This window comes from Bubalus bubalis, chromosome 24 (genome assembly GCF_019923935.1).
Source record: "Bubalus bubalis isolate 160015118507 breed Murrah chromosome 24, NDDB_SH_1, whole genome shotgun sequence".
NCBI classification, from domain to species: Eukaryota; Metazoa; Chordata; class Mammalia; order Artiodactyla; family Bovidae; genus Bubalus; species Bubalus bubalis.
The window spans coordinates 24,044,032-24,070,919 of NC_059180.1; the positions used below are offsets into that span (position 1 = coordinate 24,044,032).

The window sequence follows — 26,888 nt, forward strand, 5'->3', positions numbered from 1 at the left end:
TAGACTCTCAGAGACCCTTTGCTTTTTTCTTCAACTCACTTTAAACTTTAATCTGCTAGGAAGATTCACCTTCCATCTCTTAGTTATAGGTAAAGCCCTTATAGTCCTTACCCCTCTCCTGGATCCCTGGCTCTGGGATCCAGAAGTCTCAGGAACTGACTCTGTGGTTTATTCTTCAACAAAACGTCTTTGTTTTCCCCAAAGATAACTCTTAGGGTCTTAACTTTAAAATCATTTTATTATTGATTCTAGGAAGAGTAAATAACAAAAAAAGAGAGACAAAAGCCATGGGAGAAGGGCCAGCCTTTTGAGGTGCCTGCACTATTCTCATAGCCATGATCTGAAATCTGTAGATGCCACGTTGAGATAAGACATAATAGTATTTGTGAAATGGCTTGCATGGACAGTGCTTTGCATGCGGCAAATGCTCAATAAATGGTGTTTCCCCTCCTCTGGTCATGATTGCCCCCAAATTTGAAGTTACTTGAGGGTAATTCTAATTTTCCATCCACACTCACAAGGCTCTCTGTAGGGAGATTTTGTCCTAGAAGTGTGATGGGGTGTTATAGCCTTTTGTTTCCTAGATAAGATTCAGTTTTCTTCATGATTCTTGTCACTATCTATTTGTGGGAGAAAACTAAAAATTTTCTTCTCTCATCCCTTTCTCCCCTTCTTCCTGTCTCCCATCATTTTTCTTTATCATTTTCTCTTACTATTGATATTTTATTGAGTTCTGTCTTTTCTTTTTTCCCCTTTCTACCTTCCCACCTTCTTTCTTTCCTTCATTTCTTCCTTTCTCCTCTTTCTTTTTTTCTTCTTCTCTCTAATTATTTCCATCTTTCCTCCTGGCCTCCATCTTATGATCCCTCCCTCCTTTTCATATTGCTCAATTTCTTTTTATTGCTATTTTAATTTCTCTTTCTTCTTTCCCCACCTTTTTTTCTGTTTCCTCTCCTTTCCTCTCTTTCTCATTCCTCCTTTCTTTTTCTTTTTTTAATATCTAACATGGTAAGATTTTGAAATGATAACCAAGGAAAGATAAAAATCAGATCATGTTTTGTCATAAAGAATCTCATATCCCCAGAGGAAGGCAGATGACTCAAATGGAATTAAAGGGGAAGATGGGCAGGATCCAAGGTAAAGCACCTTGCAGGTATCACTAGACTCCGACCTGCTCAGACTTTTTCCACTCCTTGTCTCGAAGCTTTGACCGCTGAATTTTCCCTGTCTTGGTCTTGGGCAGATCTAAGACGAACTCTATCTGTTGAGAAAAGATCAGTCCAAAGTGGGTTATTTGTGACCCCAATGGGTTGGATTTTTCAGAGGAATTGCTATAGAGTGAGAGGAAACTCTTGAAGCCAAAGGCTCCAGGTGAGTGAGGACAGATCCTGGTAAGTCCCTTGGGAAACCCCTTGTGTGATACAAATCTTCAGAAAATGTTCTGGGATGAGGACAAGAGATTAAACATAAAGATTAGTTAGCTGGTCTCTGACATTCTCTAGAAGAGTGAAGATGCAGCATGATGAATGCAACATGACACAGTAAACAGCCATCTGAGTTTTTACCTCAGACTCTCTGGGCTCCAGCCTTTCCTTTACCATGTGCCTGGCTTTGGTCAGGTCACTTAGTTTTTCTGAGACTCAGTATTCCCACTGAGCAGACTGAAGGATAACAACTTCGTTGAGTTATTGTGATAAAAAAGTGCAATTACATAGACTAAATTCTTGCATGAGGTTATAGGGGAAGAAAATTTGCCAGCTCAAAATGTGCCTCTTGGGAGTGAGGATTAATTTAGGCTTATTATTTTTAAGAAATAGAAGACTCAGGATGCTTTTCTTGTTCCTTACCCCATAACTGCTTAAAATGTTTAAATAGTTTGTTCCTGAGATATCTCTGCAAAGAATATGGTCTAGGGTGTGGGGAAGTTTCAACAGGGCCTAGACATCAATGTCCATCTGTGACCCATTGTATCTGTACAGCTCAGAAAACATTAATTTACCAAATATTTGCTTTTCCATTTCCATTAGAATTGCCTAACACCCTTTTGAGGTTCCCTAAACCACTACTCCCAACATCATGTTTTGTCTTCAGCTGAACGTGGTATTTAAGGTGTGAGTTCTGACTCTTTTAGTGAGTTATTGAGTTTTCCTGAGTCTCTCCCAAGAATACATGACTAAATTTGTATTTGATTTCTCCTATTAATCTGTCTCAAACTGATTTAATACTTAGACCAGCAGGAAGAACCTAGAAAGGTAGAGGAAAATTTCTTCCTCTCCAACAGGGTAAACACTCAAAAATATTAGGTATGGCTATCAATGTAGACCAGAGAGAATAGGTATCTAAGAGTTACAAGGTCTGGTTTTGAATTCCATCTCAGTCATTTCCTATTTGTCTGTCCTTGAAAAGACAAAATGGTTGTCTGAGGAGGGCTTACAAATAGCTGTGAATAGAAGAGAAGGCAAAGGAGAAAAGGAAAGATATAAGAGATAAGGCCATATGAGATAAGATGAAGATAATATATGATATCTTATCTCATCTAAGATATGAGATAAGATAAAGATAAGAGATAGGAGATAAGAAAGCCTTCCTCAGTGATCAATGCAAAGAAATAGAGGAAAACAATAGAATGGGAAAGTCGAGAGATCTCTTCAAGAAAATTAGAGATACCAAGGGAATATTTCATGCAAAGATGGGCACAATAAAGGACAGAAATGATATGGAGCTAACAGAAGCAAAAGATATTAAGAAGAAGTGGCAAGACTACACAGGACTGTACAAAAAAGTTCTTCACCATCCAGATAATCACGATTGTATGATCACTCACCTCCTGGAATGTGAAGTCAAGTGGGCCTTAGGAAGCATCACTATTAATAAAGCTAGTGGAGGTGATAGAATACCAGTTGAGCTATTTCAAATCCTTAAAGATGATGCTGTGAAGGTGCTGCACTCAATATGCCAGCAAATTTGAAAAACTCAGCAGTGGCCACAGGACTGGAAAAGGTCAGTTTTCATCCCAATGGCAATGCCAAAGAATGCTCAAGCTACTGCACAATTGCACTCATCTCACAGGCTAGTAAAGTAATGCTAAAAATTCTCCAAGCCAGGCTTCAACAGTACATGAACTGTGAACTTCCAGATGTTCAAGCTGGATTTAGAAAAGGCAGAGGAGCCAGAGATCAAATTGCCAACATCTGTTGGATCATCAAAAAAGCAAGAGAGCTCCAGAAAAACATCTACTTCTGCTTTATTGATTATGCCAAAGCTGTTGACTGTGTGGATCACAATAAACTGTGGGAAATTCTGAAAGAGATAGGAATACAAGACCACCTGACTTGCCTCCTGAGAAATCTGTATGCAGGTCAGGAGGCAACAGTAGACCCAGACATGGAACAACAGACTGGTTCCAAATAGGAAAAGGAGTACATCAAGGCTGTATATTGTCACCCTGCTTATTTAATTTCTATGCAGAGCACATCATGAGAAATGCCAGGCTGGATGAAGAAGAAGCTGGAATCAGGATTGCTGGGAAAAATATCAATAACCTCAGATATGTAGGCGACATCACAATAATGGCAGAAAGAAAATAAGAACTAAAGAGCCTCTTGATGAAAGTGAAAGAGGCGAGTGAAAAAGTTGGCTTAAAACTCAACATTCAAAAAACAAAGATCATGGCATCCAATCCCATCACTTCATGGCAAATAGATGGGGAAACAATGGAAACTGTGAAAGGCTTAATTTTCTTGGTCTCCAAAATCACTGGAGATGGTGAATGCAGCCATGAAATTAAAAGGTGCTTGCTCCTTAGAAGAAAAGTTATGACCAACCTAGACAGCATATTCAAAAGCAGAGACATTACTTTGCCAACAAAGGCCCATCTAGTCAAAGCTATGGTTTTTCCAGTAGTCATGTATGGATGTGAGAGTTGGACTATAAAGAAAACTGAGCAACGAAGAATTGATGCTTTTGATCTGTGGTGTTGGAGAAGACTCTTGAGAGTCCCTTGGACTGCAAGAAGATCAAACTATTCAACCCTAAAATAGATCATCCCTGAATATTCATTGGAAGGACTTATGCTGAAGCTGAAACTCCAACACTTTGGCCACCTGATGCGAAGAACTGACTCATTGGAAAAGACCCTGATTCTGGGAAAGATTGAAGGCTGGAGGAGAAGGGGATGACAGAGGATGAGATCATTGGATGGCATCACCAACTCTATGGACATGAGTTTGAGCAAGTTCCAGGAGCTGATGATGGACAGGAAGCCTGGCATGCTGCAGTCCATGGGGTCACAAAGGGTTGGACACGACTGAGAGACTGAACTGAACTGAACTGGCCTCCCACTATATGGATCAGCTTGCCAGGGCTTTGGTCTAGGAGTCGAATGGTCTTGGGTTTAATGCAAAGAATAACAAAAGGGATTGGTGTTTAGTCTCTAAGTTGTGTCTAACTGTTTTGCAACCCCATGGACTGTAGCCCACCAGGCTCCTCTGTCCATGGAATTTCCCAGGCAAGGATTCTGGAGTCGCTTGCCATTTTCTTCTCCACGTGCTCTTTCTGACCCAGGGATGAACCCGTCTCCTGCATTGTCAGGTGGATTCTTTACCACTGAGCCACCAGAGAAGCCCCAACAGCAGGGATACAGATAAAGAAAAAGTATCATAGAAGCTGGTATGGGAATCTTCCATAAAGTAAGACTGACTTTGTTGAAGGAGTTTGTTAAAATCACAATGGAATAGAGCAGGAGCTGGCAAACAATAGTCTTTGGGCAATATTCAGCCTTCCTCTGTTTTTGTAAATGAAGTTTTATTTAAACACATCCCCACCCATTCATTGACAATCGTCTCTGGCTACTTTCACAGTATCAGGGCAGAGTTGCAATAAAGACAGTATGACCTAAAATATTTAATGTTTGGCCACTTGGATGTAGATGGGGTAGAACGAAGTCTCAGGGGAGATCTGGGTTTAAGGGTAAGAGGAAAACCACTCTGCATATCATGAAGAAGGAAGCAGAAAGATATAGTTACTGGAAGGAGGGAAGAAGTGGAAAAAATCTGCTGCCCAGGGAATTCTAGATGTGAAACTCAAAAAAGGAGACATATCTATTGAATAATATAGTGTTATACTGTGGATAGTACCAGCCCACCTGATCCTCCAAGATACTGTTACAATTCAAAATTTATATTATGATTGGATTTCTAGTCTCCTTTTAAAAATACTTATGAAATGTTTACTAATGTGCTGGTCACTCTTCCAAATGCATTATGCCTTACAAATATTAATATTAACTCATATTAACAACTGTGAAGGTGTAACGCCACTAGCCCACTTTACAGATAAGGAATTTGAGGCACAGAGTAATTGTTCAGAAATGTAATGGAGATGAATTTTGAATGGAACAGTCTGATTTCAGAGACTCGGCGTAATGCCTCACTATCAGTTTGAGGTTGAAATTCTGTGTGGTGGATTCTTTGATGTGCTACTCAGATCCCTCTGCGGGAATGAAAGACTTACTCCCCCACTGCCAAACCACCTTGGAAAGTGCAGCAGTAAAGGAGAGTTATCTCTTTCCAGGGCAGTCTGCATCCAAACCCAACCTACATGAGCATAGAGACCCTTCTCCCTGTCTTCCCCTGGGAAAAGTTGTCCTAGCTTCAGAACTCCTCATGGGCTTGGCTGAAGCCCTTATTAAGACTACATAACAGTGCGTCTCACGGAGAAGGCGATGGCACCCCCACTCCAGTACTCTTGCCTGGAAAATCCCATAGATGGAGGAGCCTGGTAGGCTGCAGTTCATGGGGTTGCTACGAGTCAGACATGACTGAGAGAATTCACTTTCATTTTTCACTTTCATGCATTGGAGAAGGCAATGGCAACCCACTCCAGTGTTCTTGCCTGGAGAATCCCAAGGACGGGGGAGCCTGGTGAGATGCCGTCTATGGGGTCGCACAGAGTCGGACACGACTGAAGCGACTTAGCAGCAGCAGCAGCAGCAATAGTGCATCTCCACATTCTGCCCTGGAGTTTGAGGATAAGTCTCTCAGGTTTGAGCTTCTACCCTCTTTGTGTTTTGAAGCTCCTCAGGTTTTATTCAGGTTCTACTTAAAGGTTTCATCCTTGCTAGTTAAGGCCTTTTTCTGTGTTGGGTGCTCCATTGAAACTTTAGCCTGATACTAAAATCAGGCTGTCCCAGTTGGAACCGTGCTAACCTTTGGCATGATTCTCTTTGAAACCAGGACTGTTTCTCCTAGAACTGACTGGTCTTGAGCCTAGTTCTTTGGGAACAGGGGTTAGTTAATCAGAATTGTGCAGACTCAGCCTTTGACCCAATCCTTTTGGAATAGAGATTGTTCTGTTGGAACTGCACTGAGCTGCTTTTGATGTACCTCCTCTGGGACCAGATAATTCAGTTCAGGGACCAAACTGTTCCTCAAAACTGGCTGGCATTAGGCCTCCGGGCAATTAAGATTGCTTGAGTTGTTCCAACTGTTTGAAAATTATTCTTTCCTAGAGAAAAGCCTCTGGGAAATAGAATTCCCAGTTATCTAAGTATTTCCACCTTGCCCCTCCCACACATCAAGGACCCTGGTCTAGTTTATGTTTGAAAACCACAGTCTTCATTCATGCCAATTTCTAACTATATAAATTGACTTAATCAAAGACAATTTAGAATATCAATGGTTATTATGGGGAGCTTTTGAAAACCCCAAACTTATTTTTCTTTAAACCAAATTGGACAAATACAGCTTTAAAATTTCCAAGACTGAATGGAACATCTCTTCCAACTGGTGTTTTAAGACTTTCAAATGTTATCAGGAGTCTTAAATTGCCTCTTTGCAAAATCAGATTTTAAAATTAACTGAAGCAAGTAAACAAAGAAAGACAAAGTCCCCTTTGAAGCCTAAGGCTCTTCTTCCTTGGCTTTTTTGTCTCAGTCTCAGTCTCTGGGACTGTCTTATTGCTCTAACGCAGTCCCTCCTCCTCTGGCCCCACTTACAGCACTATCTTCCTCTTTTCCTTCTATGCCTCCCACACCTCCTCCATATCCTCAGTTCCTCCTTGCTAATTCTCTCATCAAACTTTCCTTTTTCCCTAAAATTCTCCCCACCCTATTTTCCTCTGAATAAATCAATATCTGCTCCTTCAAAATTAAGCCTTCTGAAGATCCAGAAGCTAAACCCTTAATTTTTTATATTCCTTGAACTAAAGCGGAACTATAAGCCATAGTCAAAGATTTTCCCCAAATAACCAAAGATCCTCACAAATTTGCTGAGTAATTTAATATAGTCACTCAAACTTAATCTGGTTTCTCCAACTTATATCAGCTCATTACTAACTGCCAAGCTCAGTATTGGATGAAAACTGTTAATAGGGAAAAGCTTAAATGATCTCTGGGTTGGGAAGATCCCCTGGAGAAGGGAGCTGCTACTCACTCCAGTATTCTGGCCTGGAGAATTCCATAGACAGTGGAACCTGGCAGGCTAAAATCCATGGGGTTGCAAAGAGTTGGACATGACTGAGCGACTAACACTTCCAGTCCTAACTGACACAGGAGCCATACTCTGAGTGCTCAATCACACTACTATAAAGCATCCCCTGTCTTGGAGTATTAAAAGGGATCTCTAATGAATGTCAAGAGATTATTCTCTCTGAATCCATTTCCTTTTGTTCAGGCTGGTTGAGAAATAACATACACTTTTCCCCTTAGTGCCTCTGCCCCTACCCATTTATTAGGCTGATACTTCTTAGAAAACTATCATGTCAGAATTTCTTTCTCAAAAAACAGAACCAATAATTCTAGACTTTGATAGTAGTCATCAAAGCAGCCAACTATGTGAATGATTTATTTGCTCTATGTCTGATGGTACTACAGCTAATTCTAGAAACACAGATCATCTCTCCCTGGTGCATTGGTTCCCAACTTCCTAATGAGCAAAATCTCCACCTGATATTGGCAAAATTCACAGTGTACCTCCCATCAAGATTCTAATAGATCCCTCAAATCCTCTTCTCAGAATTAATCAATATCTAAAAGTGAAGAAGCTCTGCAAGACATAACCTCTGAATAGAAGATTAAAAGGTTCAAAGTCACATTATTCTTGGACTGCTGCTGCTGCTAAGTCACTTCAGTCATGTCTGACTCTGTGCAACCCCATAGATGGCAGCCCACCAGGCTCCCCTGGGATTCTTAGGGGATTCCCTGAGATTCTCCAGGCAAGAACACTAGAGTGGGTTGCCATTTCCTTCTCCATATACTTGGACTAACCCTTGCATATTTCTATTTTACCAGTGGAAAAACCTGAAAGTGGAGGGCAGAGATTTGTCCAGGACCTCTAAATAATAAACAATCATTATCCCAATACCTTATTGTCCTTAACCCTCATCACTACTAATATCCATTCCCACTGGAAGCAAATTCTTCAATATTTATGCAGTCCATTCTTTAGTATTCTAGTTGATGAAGCCAGCCAACACCTTTTGCCTTACCTGGGAATAAAAGCAATTTACCTGGACCATAATGACTCAGGGTTTTACTTAGGATTTGTCACAAATCCTGAAGGCTGATGTGGATGATATCAAGTTCTCTAGATGTTCTGCTCTTGTGGTTTAACAGTCTTGTCCAACTTTTTGTGACCCCATGGACTGCAGCATGCCAGGCTCCTCTGTCCTGCACTATCTCCCAGAGTTTGCACAAATTCATGTCCCTTGAGTTGGTGATGCTATCTAACCATTTCATCCTCTGCCACCCCCTTCTCCTCTCGCCTTTGATCTTTTCCAGCATCAAGATCTTTTCCAATGAGTCGGCTCTTCATGTCAAATGGCCAAAGTACTGGAGCAGTCCTTCCAATGAACATTCAGTCCCTCCAATGATATCATTTAGGATTGACTGGTTTGATCTCCTTGAAGTCCAAGGGAGTCTCAAGTCTTCTCCAGAATCACAATTTGAAAGCATTAATTCTCCACCATGCAGCCTTCCTTGGGCTTCCCTTGTGGCACAGATGGTAAAGAATCTTCCTGTCATGCAGGAAACCTGGGTTTGATTCCTGGGTTAAGAAGATCCTCTGGAGAAGGGAATGGCAACCCACTCCAGTATTCTTGCCTGGAGAATTCCACAGAGGAGCCTGACTGGTTACAGTCCATGGGGTTGCAAAGAGTCAGACACGATTGAGCAACTAGCACACACAAAGCCTTCTTTATGGTCCAACTCTCACATCCATACATGACTAAGGGAAAAACCATAGCTTGGACTATATGGACCTTTGTCAGTAAAGTGATGTCTCTGCTTATTAATATGCTATCTAGGTTTGTCATGGGCTTCCTGGGTAGCTCAGCTGATAAAGAATCTGCCTGCAATGCAGGAGACCCTGGTTCAATTCCTGGGTTTGGAAGTTCCCCTGGAGAATGGATAGGCTACCCACTCCAGTATTCTTGGGCTTCCCTGGTGGCTCAGCTGGTGAAGAATCCACCTGCAATAAAGGAGACCCTGGTTCAATTTCTGGATTGGGAAGATCCCCTGGAGGAGGGCATAACCACCCATTCTAGTATTCTTGCCTGGTGGACAGAGGAGCCTGGCAGGCTACAGTCCATGAGGTCTCAAAGAGTTGAACACAACTGAGTGACTAAGCACAGCACAGGTTTGTCACAACTTTTCTTCCAAGGAGCAAGCATCTTTTAATTTCATGGCTGCAGTCACTGTCTGCAGTGATTTTGGAGCCTAAGAAAATTAAATCTGTCACTATTTCCACTATCCCCCATCTATTTGCCATTAGGTGATGGGACTGGATGCCATGATCTTACTTTTTTGACTGTTGAGTTTTAAGCCAGCTTTTTCACACTCCTCAAGAGATTCCTTAGTTCCTCTTCACTTTCCACCATTAGAGGGGTATCATCTGCATATCTAAATTTGTTGCTATTTTCCCTACCAACCTTTATTCCAGCTTGTGATTCATCCAGCCCAGGATTTCACATGATGTATTTTGCATATAAGTTAAATAAGCTGGGTGACAACATACAGCCTTGGCATACTCCTTTCCCAGTTTTGAACCAGTCTGTTGTTCCATGTCCAGTACTAACTGTTTCTGCTTGACCAGCAAACAAGTTTCTCAGGAGACAGGTGAGGTGGTCTGGTACTCCCATCTCTTTAAGAATTTTTCACAGTTTGCTGTGATCCACACAAAGTCTTCAGCATAGTCAATGAAGCAGAAGTAGTGTTTTTCTGGAACTCCCTTGTTTTCTCCATGTTCCAACAAATGTTGGCAATTTAATCTCTGGTTCTTCTGCTTTTTCTAAACCCAGATTGTACATTTGAAAGTTCTTGGTTCACGTACTGTTGAAGCCTTGTCTGAAGGTTTTTGAGCATAAACTTGCTAGCATGTGAAATGAGAGCAATCGTACAGTAGTTTAAACATTCTTTGGCATTGCCCTTCTTTGGGACTGGAATGAAAACTGAACTTTTCCAGTCCTGTGGCCACTGCTGAGTTTTCCAAATTTGTTGGCATATTAAGTGCAGCACTTTTGCAGCATCATCTTTTAGAATTTTAAATAGTTCAGTTGAAGTTCCATCACCTCCACTAGCTTTGTTTGTAGTGATGCTTCCTAAGGCCCACCCGACTTCACATTTGAGGGTGACTGGCTCTAGGTGAGTGACCACCATTGTGGTTATCTGGGTCATTATGACCTTTTTAGTATAGTTCTGTGTATTCTTGTCACCTTTTCTTAATCTTCTCTGCTGCTTCTGTTAGGTCCCTACCATTTCTGTCCTTTATCATGGACATCCTTGCATGAAATGTTCCCTTAATCCCTCCAATTTTCTTGAAGAGATCTCTAGTCTTTCCCATTCTGTTTTCCTCTGTTTCTTTGCATTGTTCACTTAAGAAGGCTTTCTTATCTCTCCTTGTTATTCTCCCAAAGTCTGCATTCAATCTACATTCGTCTTTCTCTTCTCCCGCGCCTTTCACTTCTCTTCTTTCCTCAGCTATTTGTAAAGCCTCCTTAGACAACCACTGTGCCTTCCTGCATTTCAATTGCTTTGGGATGCTTTTGGTCACTGCCTCCTGTACAATGTTACAAACCTCTGCCCATAGTTCTTCAGGCATTCTGTGTATGAGATCTAGTCCCCTGAATCTATTCATCACCTCCACTTAGAATCATAAGGGATTTGATTTAGGTCATACCCGAATGGCCTAAATGTTCCCTACTTTCTTCAGTTTAAGCCTGAATTTTGCAATAAGGAGCTCATGATCTGAGTCACAGTCAGCTTCAGGTCTTGTTTTTTGATTGTATAGAGCTTCTCCACTTTTGGATGCAAAGAATATTATTAATCTGATTTCAGTATTGGCCGTTAGGTGATATCTTTGTGCAGATTTGGCTCATGTGTTGGAAATTGGTATTTTCCATGACCAGCATGTTTTCATGCTAAAACTCTGTTAACCTTTTCCCTGTTTCATTTTGTTCTCCAAGGCCATACTTGGCTGTTACTCCAGATATCTCACAGCTTCCTACTTTTGCATTCCAACCCCCTATGATGAAAAGGACATCTTTTTTTTGTATCATTTCTAGAAGGTGTTGTAGGTCTTCATAGAACTGTTCAACTTCAGCTTCTTTGGCATAGAGGTTGGGACATAAACCTGGTTACTGTGATGTTGAATGGTTTGCTGTGTAAATGAAAGAAGATCATTCTGTTGTTTTTTGAGACTGCACCCAAGTGCTGCATTTCGGGCTCTTCTGTTGACTATGAGTGCTACCCCATTTCTTCTAAGGGATTTTTGCCCACAGTGATAGATATAATGTTCATCTGATTTAAATTCATTCATTCTCATCTATTTTATTTCACTAATTCATAAGATGTCAATGTTCAATCTTACTGACTCCTGATTGACCATATCCAATTTACCTTGATTCATGGACCTAACATTCCAGTTTCTTATGCAACGTTATTCTTTAAAGCATCAGGCTTAACTTTCACCACCAGACACATCCAGAGCTGAGCATCATTTCTTTTTTCTGGACCAGTCATTTCTTTCTTACTGGAGCTACTAGTAATTGCCCTCTGCTCTTCCCTAGTAGCACAGTGGACATCTTCCAATCTGGGGGTGCTCATCTTCTGGTGTCATATCTTTCTGCCTTTTCATACTGTTCATGGGGTTCTCCAGGCAAGAATATTGGAGTGAGTTGCCATTTCTTCTTCCAGTGGGCCACGTTTTGTTAGAACACTTCACTATGACCCGCCCATCTTGGTGTCCCTACATGGCTCATAGCTTCATTGAGTTACATAAGCTCCTTCACCATGACATGGCTGTCATGGTCCAAAGAGTATTTCCCCAAACGATAATTTAGAAAAACTTGCTACAGAAGCCAAATAATTGGCCTCATAAAAGGAAAATAAGATAGAAAATTCAAGAATTATTGGTTTGATAAATAGTGATAGCTCTGATTTGAACTAAATAACAACTCAGTCCTACCAGAGCCTCTAAAGCTCTCATAATAGCTTCCCTTTCTGGTCTTTCAATTCTATTTTAATTGAGGTTTCTGTTTATTAAATTCATATGTTGGGAGGCGGTCCTGAGATGGCAGAGGAATAGGATGGGGAGACCACTTTCTTCCTGACAAATTCATCAAAAGAACATTTGAATGCTGAGCAAATTCCACAAAACAACTTCTGAATGCTGGCAGAGGACATCAGTCACCCAGAAAGGCAGCCCATTGTCATCAAAAGGAGGTAGAACAAAATATAAAAGATAAAAAGAGAGACAGAATAGGTAGGGATGGAGATCCGTCCTGGGAAAGGAGTCTTAAAAGAGATGTTTCCAAACACCAGGAAACACTCTTACTGGCGGCTCGGTGGGGAATCTTGGAATCTCAGAGGGCAACATAACCGGAAGGAAAAATAAATAAATAAATAATTTAAACCCACAGATTACATGCCTAATGGCAACTCCCAGCACTTGCAGCTGCCACCAGCAAGAGGGGGCTGAATAGGGAGGCGAGGGCTGCATTGCTTAGGGTAAGGACTGGACTGGAATGCCCTGAGGGCAATCTGAGGGAACTAACGTGAGATAGCAACTCAAACTGTGGGATAGCCAGAGAGAGAAAAAAATTAAAAAAGAGAGAGAGAACTATCCTGTGAAAAGCCCTAACCTGAGGCACTGCCAGGCCTGCTCACAGAACAAAGGACTGAGCAAATACCAGAGGAGAGCTAGCAGATTGTGGACCGGCCCATCCCTGCCGGAGACAAGCAGGCGGGTGGTGGTGGGGCAGCCAGAGCCGGAAAAGGGCAATCACGACCCCAGGGAGGCATCCTTTACCAAACTGCAAACAAGCTCCATTGCTAACTAAGAGTTCTTGGGATTCTGAATGGTTGACATCTGCCCGGAGGGTCACAGCCAGAGATCAGCTCCCCAGAAGAGACACACGGCACACCTGAGAAGGCACACCCATTGTACACCCAGAAAACCGAGCGGCTGGGATGGGGGAGGCGATAAGACCCACCGCCCACCTGGGGGTGACTGCGCTCAGCAAGCACCTGGTCACCTGAGCTGCTCGGACCTGGGAAGGATACAAAATGCAGGCCCAAATGAATCTGCGCCTTTGGGGAGTACTCGAGAACCTGAACCTGAGTGGCTTAGACCTGGGAAATGCACACAACCCAGGGCCTGCCTCAGAGAGTTTCCGGCAGAGCAACCTGGAGCCTGAGCAGTGTAGACTGGGAAAGCACACATGCCGTGAGTGGGGGCAACAGTGCAGCTGAAACACTGGGAGCACTCCCCACACACGCCAATGATATTTGTTTGCAGTGTTCCTCCCTCCCCACAGCATGACTGAAAAAGTGAGCCTAAATAAGTGACCACCTTCACCCCCTTGTGTCAGGGTGGAAATTAAACACTGAAAAGACCAGCAAACAGAAGAAGCTAAAATAAACAGAGGGAACCACTTTAGAAGTGACAGGTGCAACAGATTAAAACCCTGTAGTTAGCACCAACTACATTAGAAGGGGCCTATAGATCTTGAGATGGAGAAGGCAATGGCACCCCACTCTAGCACTCTTGCCTGGAAAATCCCATGGACAGAGGAGCCTGGTAGGCTGCAGTCCATGGGGTTGCTAAGAGCCGGACACGACTGAGCGTCTTCACTTTCAATTTTCATTTTCATGCATTGGAGAAGGAAATGGCAATCCACTCAGGTGTTCTTGCCTGGAGAATCCCAGGGACGGAGGAGCCTGGTGGGCTGCCATCTATGGGGTTGCACAGAGTTGAACATGACTGAAGTGACTTAACAGCAGCAGCAGCATAAATCTTGAGAAGTATAAGCCAGATCAAGGAACTATCTGAAACTGAACTGACCCCACAATGTCCACAACAGCTCCAGAGAAATTCCTATATATATTTTTACTACTATCATTTTTTTAATTAAAAAATTTTTTAATTTTAAGTCCTCTATTACTCCTTTAATTTTCATTTTTATAATCTACTATTACCTTGCAAAAAAGACCCTAATTTTTAAAGAAAACTTCATATATATATATTTTATAATGTTTTTGACATTTTTTTGTTTTTTTTTTAATATTGTATTTTTGAGAGTCTAACCTCTACTCTAGATTTTTAATCTTTGCCTTTTGGTATTTGTTATCAATTTTGTACCTTTAAGAACCCAGTCTTCAGTACCCATTTTTACTTGGGAGTGTGATTACTGGCTTGATTGCTCTCTCCATGGGTCACCTCCACCTCCTCCCCTCCCCCCCTTCTCTTCTCTACCCAACTCTGTGAATCTCTTTGTGTGTTCCAGGATGTGGAGAACACTTAGGGAACTGATTACTGGCTGGATCTGTCTCTCTCCTTTTGATTCCCCCTTTTTCTCCTCTTGGTCACCTCTATCTCCCTCCTCCCTCTTCTCTTCTCCATGTAACTCTGAATCTTTCCAGGTGTCCCTCACTGTGGAGAAGCTTTTCATCATTAATCTAGATGTTTTATCATCGGTGCTGTATAGATGGAGAAGTCTTGAGGCTACTGTAAGAATAAGACTGAAATCCAGAGGCAGGAGGCTTAAGTTCAAAACCTGAGAACACCAGAGAACTCCTGACTCCAGGGAACATTAATTGATAAGAGCTCATCCAAAAGCCTCCATACTTACACTGAAACCAAGCACCACCCAACAGCCAACAAGTTCCAGAGCAAGACATACCACACAAATTCTCCAGCAACCCAGGAGCATAGTCCTGAGCTTCAATATACAGGCTGCCCAAAGTCACACCAAACCCACTGACATGTCAAAACTCACTATTGGACACTTCATTGCACTCCAGAGAGAAGAAATCCAGCTCCACCCACCAGAACACTGACACAAGCTTCCCTAAGCAGGAAACCTTGACAAGCCACCTGTTCAACCCCACCCACAATGAGGAACCTCCACAATAAAGAGGAACCACAAACTGCCAGAATACAGAAAGCCCCCCACCCCCAAACACAGCAATATAAACAAGATGAAAAGGCAGAGAAATACTCAGCAGGTAAAGAAACAGGATAAATGCCCACCAAACCAAACAAAAGAGGAAGAGATAGGGTATCTACCTGAAAAAGAATTCAGAATAATGATAGTGAAAAATGATCCAAAATCTTGAAAACAAAAATGGAGTTACAGATAAATAGCCTGGAGACAAGGATTGAGAAGATGCAAGAAATGTTTAACAAGGACCTAGAAGAAATTAAAAAGAGCCAATATATAATGAATAATGCAATAAATGAGATAAAAAAACACTCTGGAGGGAACCAACAGTAGAATAACGGAGGCAGATAGGATAAGTGAGGTAGAAGACAGAATGGTAGAAATAAATGAGCAGAGAGGAAAAAATAAAAAAGAATTAAAAGAAATGAGGATCACCTCAGAGGCCTCTGGGACAATGTTAAACACCCCAATATTCGAATCATAGGAGTCCCAGAAGAAGAAGACACAAAGAAAGACCATGAGAAAATACTTGAGGAGATAATAGTTGAAAACGTCCCTCAAATGGGGAAGGAAACAATCACCCAAGTCCAAGAAACCCAGAGACTCCCAAACAGGATAAACCCAAGGCAAAACACCCCAAGACACATATTAATCAAATTAACAAAGATCAAACACAAAGAACAAATATTAAAAGCAGCAAGAGAAAAACAACAAATAACACACAAGGGGATTCCCATAAGGATAACAGCTCATCTTTCAATAGAATCTCTTCAGGCCAGAAGGGAATGTCAGGACATACTTAAAGTGATGAAAGACAAAAACCTACAATCCAGATTATTGTACCCATCCAGGATTTCATTCAAATATGAAGGAGAAATCAAAAGCTTTACAGACAAGCAAAAGCTGAGAGAATTCTGCACCACCAAACCAGCTCTCCAACAAATGCTAAAGGATCTTCTCTAGACAGGAAAGGGTGTATAAACTCGAACCCAAAACAAAAAAGCAAATGGCAACGGGATCATACTTATCAGTAATTACCTTAAATGTAAATGGGTTGAATGCCCCAACCAAAAGACAAAGACTGGCTGAATGGATACAAAAACAAGACCCCTGTATATGTTGCCTACAAGAGACCCACGTCGAAACAAAGGGCACATACAACAAACAAAAAGGCACTGAAAGTGAAGGACTGGAAAAAGATATTCCATGCAAATAGAGACCAAAAAAAAGCAGGAGCAGCAATATTCATATCAGATAAAATAGACTTTAAAATAAAGGCTGTGAAAAGAGACAAAGAAGGACACTACATAATGATCAAAGGATCAATCCAAGAAGAAGATATAACAATTATAAATATATATACACCCAACATAGGAGCACCATGATATGTAAGGCAAATGCTTACAAGTATGAAAGGGGAAATTAACAACAGCACAATAATAGTGGGAGACTTTCATACCCCACTCACACCTTTGGATATATCAACTAAACAGAAAATTAACAAGGAAACACAAACTTTAAATGATACAATAGACCAGTTAGACCTAACTGATATCTATAGGACATTTCAGAAAAGGAAATAGCAACCCACTCCCATATTCTTGCCTAGAGAATCCTGTGGACAGAGGAGCCTGGTGAGCTGCTGTCCATAGCGTTGCATAGAGTTGGACACAACTGAAGCGACTTAGCGTGCAAGCATGCATTGGAGAAGCAAATGGCAACCCAGTCCAGTATTCTTGCCTGGAGAATCCCAGGGACGGTGGAACTTGGTGGGCTGCCACCTATGTGGTCGCACAGAGTCAGACACGACTAAAGTGACTTAGCAGCAGCAGCAGCATAGGACATTTCACCCCAAAACAATGAATTTCACCTCTTTCTCAAGTGCACATGAAACCTTCTCCAGGATATATCACATCCTGGGCCATAAATCTAGCCTTGGTAAATTCAAAAACATTGAAATCATTCCAAGCATCTTTTCTGACCACAGTGCAATAAGAATAGATGTCACTTAAAGGAGAAAAACTATTAAAAATTCCAACATATGCAGGCTGAACAACAAGCTGTTGAATAACAAACAAATCACAGAAGAAATCAAAAAAGAAATCAAAATATGCATAGAAATGAATGAAAATGAAAACACAACAACCCCAAACCTATGGGACACTGTAAAAGCGGTGCTAAAGGAAAGGTTCATAGCAATACAGGCTTATCTCAAGAAACAAGAAAAAAGTCAAATAAATAACCTAACTCTACACCTAAAGCAACTAGAAAAGGAAGAAATGAAGAACCCCAGGGTTAGTTCAGTTCAGTTCAGTCGCTCAGTCGTGTCTGACTCTTTGCAACTCCATGAACCATGATACACAAGGCATCCCTGTCCATCATCAATTCCCAGAGTCCACCGAAACCCACGTCCATTGTATCAGTGATGCCATCCAACCATCTCATCCTCTGTCATCCCTTTCTCCTCCTGCCCTCAATCTTTCCCATCATCAGGGTCTTTTAAAATGAGTCCGCTCTCTGCATCAGGTGGCCAAAGTATTGGAGTTTCAGCTTCAATATCAGTCCCTCCAATGAACACCCAGGACTGATCTCCTTTAGGATGGACTGGTTGGATTAGTAGAAGGAAAGATCTTAAAATTAGGGCAGAAATAAATGCAAAAGAAACAAAAGAGACCATAGCAAAAATCAACAAAGCTAAAAGCTGGTTCCTTGAGAAGATAAATAAAATTGACAAACCATTAGCCAGAACAGAGAAGAATGAAATCAACAAAATTAGAAATGAAAATGGAGAGATCACAACAGACAACACAGAAATACATAGGATCATAAGAGACTACTATCAGCAACTATATGCCAATAAAATGCACAACCTGGAAGAAATGGACAAATTCTTAGAAAAGTACAACTTTCCAAAACTGAACCAGGAAGAAATAGAAAATCTTAACAAACACATCACAAGCACAGAAATTGAAATTGTAATCAGAAATCTTCCAGCAAACAAAAGCCCAGGACCAAACAGCTTCACAGCTGAATTCTATAAAAAATTTAGAGAAGGGCTAACACGACTGAGCGACTTCACTTTCACTTTTCACTTTCATGCATTGGAGAAGGAAATGGCAACCCACTCCAGTATTCTTGCCTGGAGAATCCCAGGGATGGGGGAGCCTGGTGGGCCTCCGTCTCAGGGGTTGCACAGAGTCAGACATGACTGAAGCAACTTAGCAGCAGCAGCAGCAACACCTATCCTACTCGAACTCTTCCAGGAAATTGCAGAGGAAGATAAACTTCCAAACTCAGTCTATGAGGTCACCATCACCCTAATACCAAAACCAGACAAAGATGCCACAAAAATATAAAACTACAGGCCAATATCACTGATGAACATAGATGAAAAATCCTTAACAAAATTCTAGCAAACAGAATCCAACAACATATTAAAAAGATCATACATCATGTCCAAATGGGCTTTATCTGAGGGATGCAAGGATTCTTCAATATCCACAAATCAATCAACACAGTACACCACACTAACAAATTGAAAGATAAAAACCACATGATTATCTCAATTGATACAGAGAAAGCCTTTGACAAAATTCAACATCCATTTATGAAAACAAAAAAACAAAAAAAACAAAAAAACAACCCGGAAAGCAGGAATAGAAGGAACTTACCTCAACATAATAAAAGCTATATATGACAAACCCACAGAAAACATTATCCTCAATGGTGAAATATTGAAAGAATTTCCTCTAAAGTCAGGAATAAGACAAGGGTGCCCACTCTTACCACTACTATTCAACATAGTTTTGGAAGTTTTGGCCACAGCAATCAGAGCAGAAAAAGAAATAAAAGGAATCCAGATTGGAAAAGAAGAAGTAAAACTCTCACTGTTTGCAGATGACATGATCCTCTACATAGAAAACCCTAAAGACTCCACCAGAAAATTACTAGAGGTAATCAATGAATATAGTAAAGTTGCAGGATATAAAATTAACACAGAGAAATCCCTTTCATTTATACACTAACAATGAGAAAACAGAAAGAGAAATTAAGGAAACAATCCCATTCACCATTGCAATGAAAAGAATAAAATACTTAGGAATATATCTACCTAAAGAAACAAAAGACCTATATATAGAAACTATAAAACACTGGTGAAAGAAAACAGAGGACACAAATAGATGGAGAAATATATCACGTTCATGGATTGGAAGAATCAATATAGTGAATATGAGTATACAAATAGATGGAGGACATAAATAGATGGAGAAATATATCACGTTCATGGATTGGAAGAATCAATATAGTGAATATGAGTACGCAAAGCAATCAATAGATTCAATACAATCCCTGTCAAGCTACCAGCAGTATTTTTCACAGAACTAGAACAAATAATTTCACAATTTGTATGGAAATACAAAAACCCTTGAATAGCCAAAGTAATCTTGAGAAAGAAGAATGGAACTGGAGAAATCAACCTGCCTGACTTCAGGCTCTACTACAAAGTTACAGTCATCAAGACAGTATGGTACTGGCACAAAGACAGAAATACAGATGAATGGAACAAAGTAGAAAGCCCAGAGATAAATCCATGCACCTATGGACACCTTATCTACAACAAAGGAGGCAAGAAAATACAATGGAAAAAAGACTATCTCTTTAACAAGTGGTGCTGGGAAAACTGGTCAACCACTTGTAAAAGAATGAAACTAGAACACTTTCTAACACCGTACACAAAAATAAACTCAAAATGGATTAAAGATCTAAATGTAAGACCAAAAACTATAAAACTCCTAGAGGAAAACATAGGCAAAACACTCTCCGACATAAACCACAGCAGGATTCTCTATGACCCACCTCCCAGAGTATTGGAAGTAAAAGCAAAAATAAACAAATGGGACCTAATTAAACTTAAAAGCTTTTGCACAACAAAGGAAACTATAAACCAGGTGAAAAGACAGCATTCAGAATGGGAGAAAATAATAGCAAATGAAGCAACTGACAAAGAATTAATCTCAAAAATATACAAGCAATTTCTGCAGCTCAATTCTAGAAAAATAAACGACCCAATCAAAAAGTGGGCCAAAGAACTAAATAGACATTTCTCCAAAGAAGACATACAGATGGCTAACAAACACATGAAAAGATGCTCAACATCACTCATTATCAGAGAAATGCAAATCAAAACCACAGTGAGGTACCATTTCATGCCAGTCAGAATGGCTGCTATCCAAAAGTATACAAACAATAAATGCTGGAGAGGGTGTGGAGATAAGGGAACCTTCTTACACTGTTGGTGGGAATGCAAACTAGTACAGCCACTATGGAGAACAGTGTGGAGATTCCTTAAAAAACTGGAAATAGAACTGCCTTATGATCCAGCAATCCCACTGCTGGATATACACACAGAGGAAACCAGAATTGAAAGAGATACATGTACCCCAATGCTCATCGCAGCACTGTTTATAATAGCCAGGACATGGAAGCAACCTAGATGTCCATCAGCAGACGATGGATAAGAAAGCTGTGGTACATATACACAATGGACTACTACTCAGCCATTAAAAAGAATACATTTGAATCAGTTCTAATGAGGTGGATGAAACTGGAGCCTATTATACAGAGTGAAGTAAGCCAGAAAGAAAAACATCAATACAGTATACTAACGCATATATATGGAGTTTAGAAAGATGGTAACGATAACCCTATATGTGAGACAGCAAGAGAGACACAGATGTATAGAACAGTCTTTTGAACTCTGTGAGAGAGGGTGAGGGTGGGATGATTTGGGAGAATGGCATTGAAACATGTATATTATCCTATGTGTAATGGATCGCCAGTCCAGGTTCAATGCATGGGACAGGGTGCTCGGGGCTGGTGCACTGGGATGACCCAGAGGGATGGGATGGGGAGGGAGGTGGGAGGGGGTTTCAGGATGGGGAACACATGTACACCCGTGGCTGATTCATGGCAACATATAGCAAAATGACTACAATATTGTAAAGTAATTAGCCTCCAATTAAAAGGAATAAATTTATAAAAATAAATAAATCCATATGTTATCAAGTTCATAGAAACTGAGGCTCATTTGAAATGATATGTCATCATCAAATGTTTGGTGACAATCTTCTACCAGACCTGGTCCAAATATCTTGGGAAAGCTTTCTTATCAGATGTCATTTGCTTCAATTCCAGTAAATCTTTACCTTCCTCTTCTTGCCAATGAGAGATTGTCACAACTCAGCCAATGAAAAGACACTATACTTTGAACTTTCAGTTCCTCCCCTGGATACTCTGTTTACTATAGCCCTGCCAACTTCCCTTTATTCTCTTCAAAAGAGACCTCCTTTCCTTACACATGGCTTGCCATAGTTCAAGACTCTGAATTTCAATCTTTGCTGCTGTCAAATAAACCCATTTTTGCTGGACAGTCTGGGGTAAAAAATGGGAAAAACTAGAGATCTCTTCAAGAAAATCAGAGATGCCAAGGGAACATTTCTTGCCAAGGTTGACAAAATAAAGGACAGAAACAGTATGGACCTAACAGAAGCAGAAGATATTAAGAAGAGGTGGCAAGAATACACAGAAGAACTATACAATAAAGATCTTCATGACCCAGATAACCATGATGGTGTGATCACTCACCTAGAGCCAGACATCCTGGAGTGTGAAGTCAAGTGGGCCTTAGGAAGCATTAGTACGAACAAAGCTAGTCGAGGTGATGGAATTCCAGCTGAGCTATTTCAAATCTTAAAAGATGATGCTGAGAAAAGGCTGCACTCAATATTCCAGCAAATTGACACTTCAGCAGTAGCCACAGGACTGGAAAAGATCAGTTTTCATTCCAATCCCAAAGAAGGGCAATGCCAAGAAATGGTCAAACTATCACATGATTGCTCTTATTTCTAATGACAGGAGGGTAATGCTCAAAAGCCTCAAGCTAGGCTTCAGCAGTAGGTGAGCTGAGAAGTTCCAGACGTATAAGTTAGGTTTAGTAAGGGCAGAAGAACCAGAGGTCAAATTGGCAACATCTGTTGGATCATAGAAAAAGCAAGAGAATTCTGGAAAAATATCTACTTCTGCTTCATTAACTACACTAAAGACTTTGACTGTGTAGATCACAACAAACTCGAAAATCCTTAAAGAGACAGGAATACCAGACCACCCTACCTGGATCCTGAGAAACCTGAATGTGGGTCAAGAAGCAACAGTTAGAACTGGACATGGAACAACGGACTGGTTCAAAATTGGGAAAGGAGTATGACAAGGCTGTGTATTGTTACCCTGCTTATTTTACTTATAAGCAAAGTACATCATGTGAAATGCTGAGCTGAATGAAGCTCAAGCTGGAATCAAGATTGCCAGGAGAAATATCAATAATCTCAGATATGCAGATGACACCACCATAATGGCAGAAAGCAAAGAGGAACTAAGAGCCTCTTGATGAAGGTGGAAGAGGAGAGTGAAAAAGCTGGCTTAAAACTCAACATTCAAAAAACAAAGATCATGGTATCTGGTCCCATCACTTCAGGGCAAATAGATAGAGGAAAAATGGAAACAGTGAGAGACTTTATTTACTTGGGCTCCAAAATCACTGCAGGTGGGGACCACAGCCATGAAATTAAAAAACACTTGCTCCTTGGAAGAAAAGCTATAACAAACTTAGCCAATGTCTTAAAAAGCAGAGACATCACTTTGCGGACAAAGGTCCATATAGTCAAAGCTATGATTTTTCCAGTAGTCATGTATGGATGTGAGAGTTGGACCATAAAGAAGGCTGAGTGAGGAAAAATTGAGGCTTTTGAACCGTGGTGCTAGAGAAGACTCTTGAGAGTCCCTTGGACAGAAAGGAAATCAACCCAGTCAATCCTAAAGGAAATAAATACTGAATATCCATTGGAAGGACTGATGCTGAAGCTAAAGTTCCAATACTTTGCCCACTTGATGTGAAGACTCATTGGACTCATTGGAAAAGACCCTGATTCTGGGAAAGATTGAAGGCAAGAGGAGAAGGGGATATCAGAGGATGAGGTGGTTGGATGGCATCACTGACTCGATGGACATGAGTTTAAGCAAACTCTGGGAGATGGTGAAGGACAGGGAAGCCTGGTGTGCTGCAGTCCATGGAATCATAAAGAGTCGGACACGACTGAGCAAATGAACAACAACAGCAAACACCTCTCTCTTCGCTTCTGTTTCCTTCCCCTTGTGTTGATCCCAAAGCATTCCCTAATAAACCTCGGCATGTTAAGTTCCTTCCCAGAGTTTGCCTCTCAGAAAACCCACCCATGATAATTAGCCTATGTTGACAAAGCATCATTGAAAATCTGGGTTACCTAAGAATCTGAGATGTGTAAAGCTTACCACTTAAAAAGTATAGTGTCTTTGTGTGTGTGTGTGTGTGTGTGTGTGTGTGTGTGTGTGTGTCTACCCCAGACACAAAAATGCTTTTTTCATTCCCTCCAGCAAGCTTCTATCTTGTACCCAGCTCCAAAACCTGGGATATCCATTTCTACATCAATCTCCATGCCTTAGTTTCTTGCCCCAGTGTAAAAATAGCTGAAAACAGGGAGAGTGTATTCTATGTTATTTACCTTTTCTGGTAAGAGCAGTTCCTTTTTATTGTGGTGAGCTCACTGAGTCCATGTCAGGGGTGTAGGGCAGCCCTGTCTCCCATCCTTCTTGTACTTGCTCAGGTCTGATTACATAACTCAGAACTGGCAAATCAGAGTGCCCATTCTTCTGGTTACAAAGATTGGTTTAATCATGGGTACATAACCTAAACTGGTCCAATGAGAATGAACTTGAAGACTTTTGCTGGTGCCTTTGAGGGAAAAGATGCCTTTTTTTTTTTCTACTGAGATTATCTAAGCTGCTAAAACTGTTTGTTTGGAGCTCCTGGGAACTATCTCACAGGGAGCACAATTCAAGAAATGAAGCCAATACAAAAAGAAGGAGAGTTAAGGGAAGAAAAAAGACATCCCTGACCACACCATCTGAATGTTTGGTATCAACCACAACAAAGCTTTCCCAACCTTGGACTTTACAACTGTGTGAGTAATACACTTCAGATTGAATTTCTGTCACTTGCAAATGAGAGAATCTTGAATAATATAGCAAGACCTCAATGCCAAGAACAGGGATATGGGCCAGATATTGGCTAGAATTTGCTCCCATGGGAGAATCTGAGTTTCAGTTCAGAGTGAATTAAAGGCCAATTTTCAGGCATCTAGGCAGTTACTGGATTGTCTTTTTGGATTTTCTTGGTCATAATCAAGCAGAACTTTAGAGTAAAGGCTTGGTCCTCACCCTGAAAAAGAGAACTACAAGAGGAAAACCATATCTCCATCCCTGAGTAAAGGGGGAAGGACATGGGAATCCAGAGGCCTTACCTTCCTTGGGTACTTGTATGGGGCTGTCACCAACTTCACATGCTGCTGCAGCTCCTTGGTGAGCTCGTCTGGGTCACGGGACAGAAAGTGTGGGGCCAAGACCACAAATGCCTTCACTACCTGCAGCAAGGCCCAGAGAATGATCAGAGTGCACTGTCATGCCCTGTATAATCAGTGTCAAGACTTCCACCACTGCCACCACCTTTATATCCTCTCATTTGCACCTCCAGATATCTGGGGCTAGGGAAAAGTAGGACCTGGGGACAATCATGGCCAAGATTCCAACTTTCTTTCAAGTTGTTTATTGATGAGCAGGTAGGACTGTAGATTGAGACCAGGATTATGTCATATCCCAGGGACAATAGAGTGTGATGGGAAAAAGTTAGTTAGAAGAGAGGAAAATAAAGGCTGGGAACAATAAACCTAAAAGATTTGTTTAACCTCTCCAAGCTAGTTTGCCAACCTATAAAATAGAGATCCAACTTCCATATTTAATTCATGGGAAATAAAAGGAAATCATATACAGTATGGCTTAGCTCAGTGCTTGGCACCCAGGGTTCTGAGCCTATGATATTTCCCACACCTGCCAGGTGTATGATATTTTCAATTTTCACCCGGGACATCAACCCACATCTTTCCACCTTAAATTTTCCTTCACATATACAAGCTCTTCTAGATTTCATCTGGGCTTATTTCATTAACCTTGGCATTATGGGGGCCTTTCTTCCTCTCTTCCTCTCATTAAAAACCACATGCCACAAAGGCTCTATCTTGGCTTAAATTCCTCCTCTGTTCTAGTCAGGGGATAGATTCTGATTCAAATGCCAAACAGGATAGAATATCTGCAGCCCCAAAAGTTAGACTTTGTGTAGTACTTATTACAGGTCAGACTTTGTTTCAAGCACTTTACAAATATTAACACATTTAATCCTCACAACACAATCCTTTGCATCTTGCATATGGTTAAACTGAGACAGAAAGGCTAAATAACTTGTCCAGGGACACACAGCTAGTAAGCAGCAGGGCTAAGGTTTGGGCCCAGACTGTCTAGCCCCAGAGTTCATACTCTTAACTACCCCCCAGGCCACAGTTCCCCCATCACCTCTCCTCGAATGGGATCCGGGCTGCTTACTACAGCTGTCTCAACCACAGCAGGGTGCTCCATCAGTGCGTTCTCCACTTCTGAGGGCCCAATCCGGTACCTGTAGAAAAACCTCTCTTTCAGAGAAGACTGGACACTCAACCTCTAGCTCAGCTCAGAAGTCTAGAATCAGACAGAATAAAGAACTGGATTACCCTCTTCCCACCCAGAAACCAAGCTTACCCACTGGGGTTAATGATATCATCTGTTCTTCCCATGAATCGGAAATATCCATCTAGATCCTTGATTGCCCGGTCTCCCAGGACCCAAAAATCCCCTCTGATGTTGGCTTCTGTCTTCTCAAGATTGTCCTGGTGACCACAGAAAGACAGTCATTATACCTGCAAAGCCTAAATCCTCTGCCCTAGGCCTGCCATCACCAGATGTGCAGATTGTTCACTTTACAACTTGAATTACTACACATGGTAGAACTTCCCTGAATAGGTGGAATTGGCACTTCCCCTTTTATTTATTCCACCCAGAGTCTCTCACTTACTCCTTTGGGGTCCAGTTTGATGGATAATATTAATGAATTCATTCACCCATGCTCTAGGGCCTTTCCCTCATTGGATTCAACTTTTCCTTTACTGGTCAGCCTAACCCCTGCTCCACCCCATGACACTGTTCAAGAGCATCAAGATTTATTAGACATTTTTCTTGGGTCCAGATTGTTAGATATGAAAGTTCTAGAGATACACCAGCAAGCTGTCTGGGCTTGGGTCAATGTGCATATTTCTGTAATGACTGAACCCCTCTGTTCAATTGAAGTGGCTGTTTATGAGCAGAGAGAGTGATTGAGGTTTGCCCCTTGTCAAAACATCTTTATATTTTGTTCAAGGGTAGGAGTGTGAGGTTTAGAGTAGATGTTCCATCTCTGGGTTAGAAGGTGGCATAGGGAATTTGTAGCCTAGCCCCTTCAT

The 26,888-nt window shown here is 41.2% G+C and overlaps 1 protein-coding gene across 5 annotated transcripts in view; it reads right to left on the reverse strand.

Annotated features, from left to right (window-relative positions):
* Positions 1-219: 219 nt before the first annotated feature.
* The window catches only part of LOC102412341 (acyl-coenzyme A synthetase ACSM2B, mitochondrial), a 52,347-nt gene continuing 25,678 nt past the window's right edge, over positions 220-26,888 (reverse strand). For all 5 annotated transcript variants that reach the window (XM_006073915.4, XM_006073916.4, XM_025275497.3 and 2 more), the window contains 4 exons: positions 26,152-26,279; positions 25,930-26,029; positions 24,828-24,947; positions 220-1,261 (listed from right to left, as the gene is read on the reverse strand). In XM_006073915.4, coding sequence (XP_006073977.2) covers positions 1,160-1,261; positions 24,828-24,947; positions 25,930-26,029; positions 26,152-26,279 — 450 coding nt within the window. In that variant the 3' untranslated portion in view covers positions 220-1,159. The remainder of the gene's footprint in view (positions 1,262-24,827; positions 24,948-25,929; positions 26,030-26,151; positions 26,280-26,888) is intronic.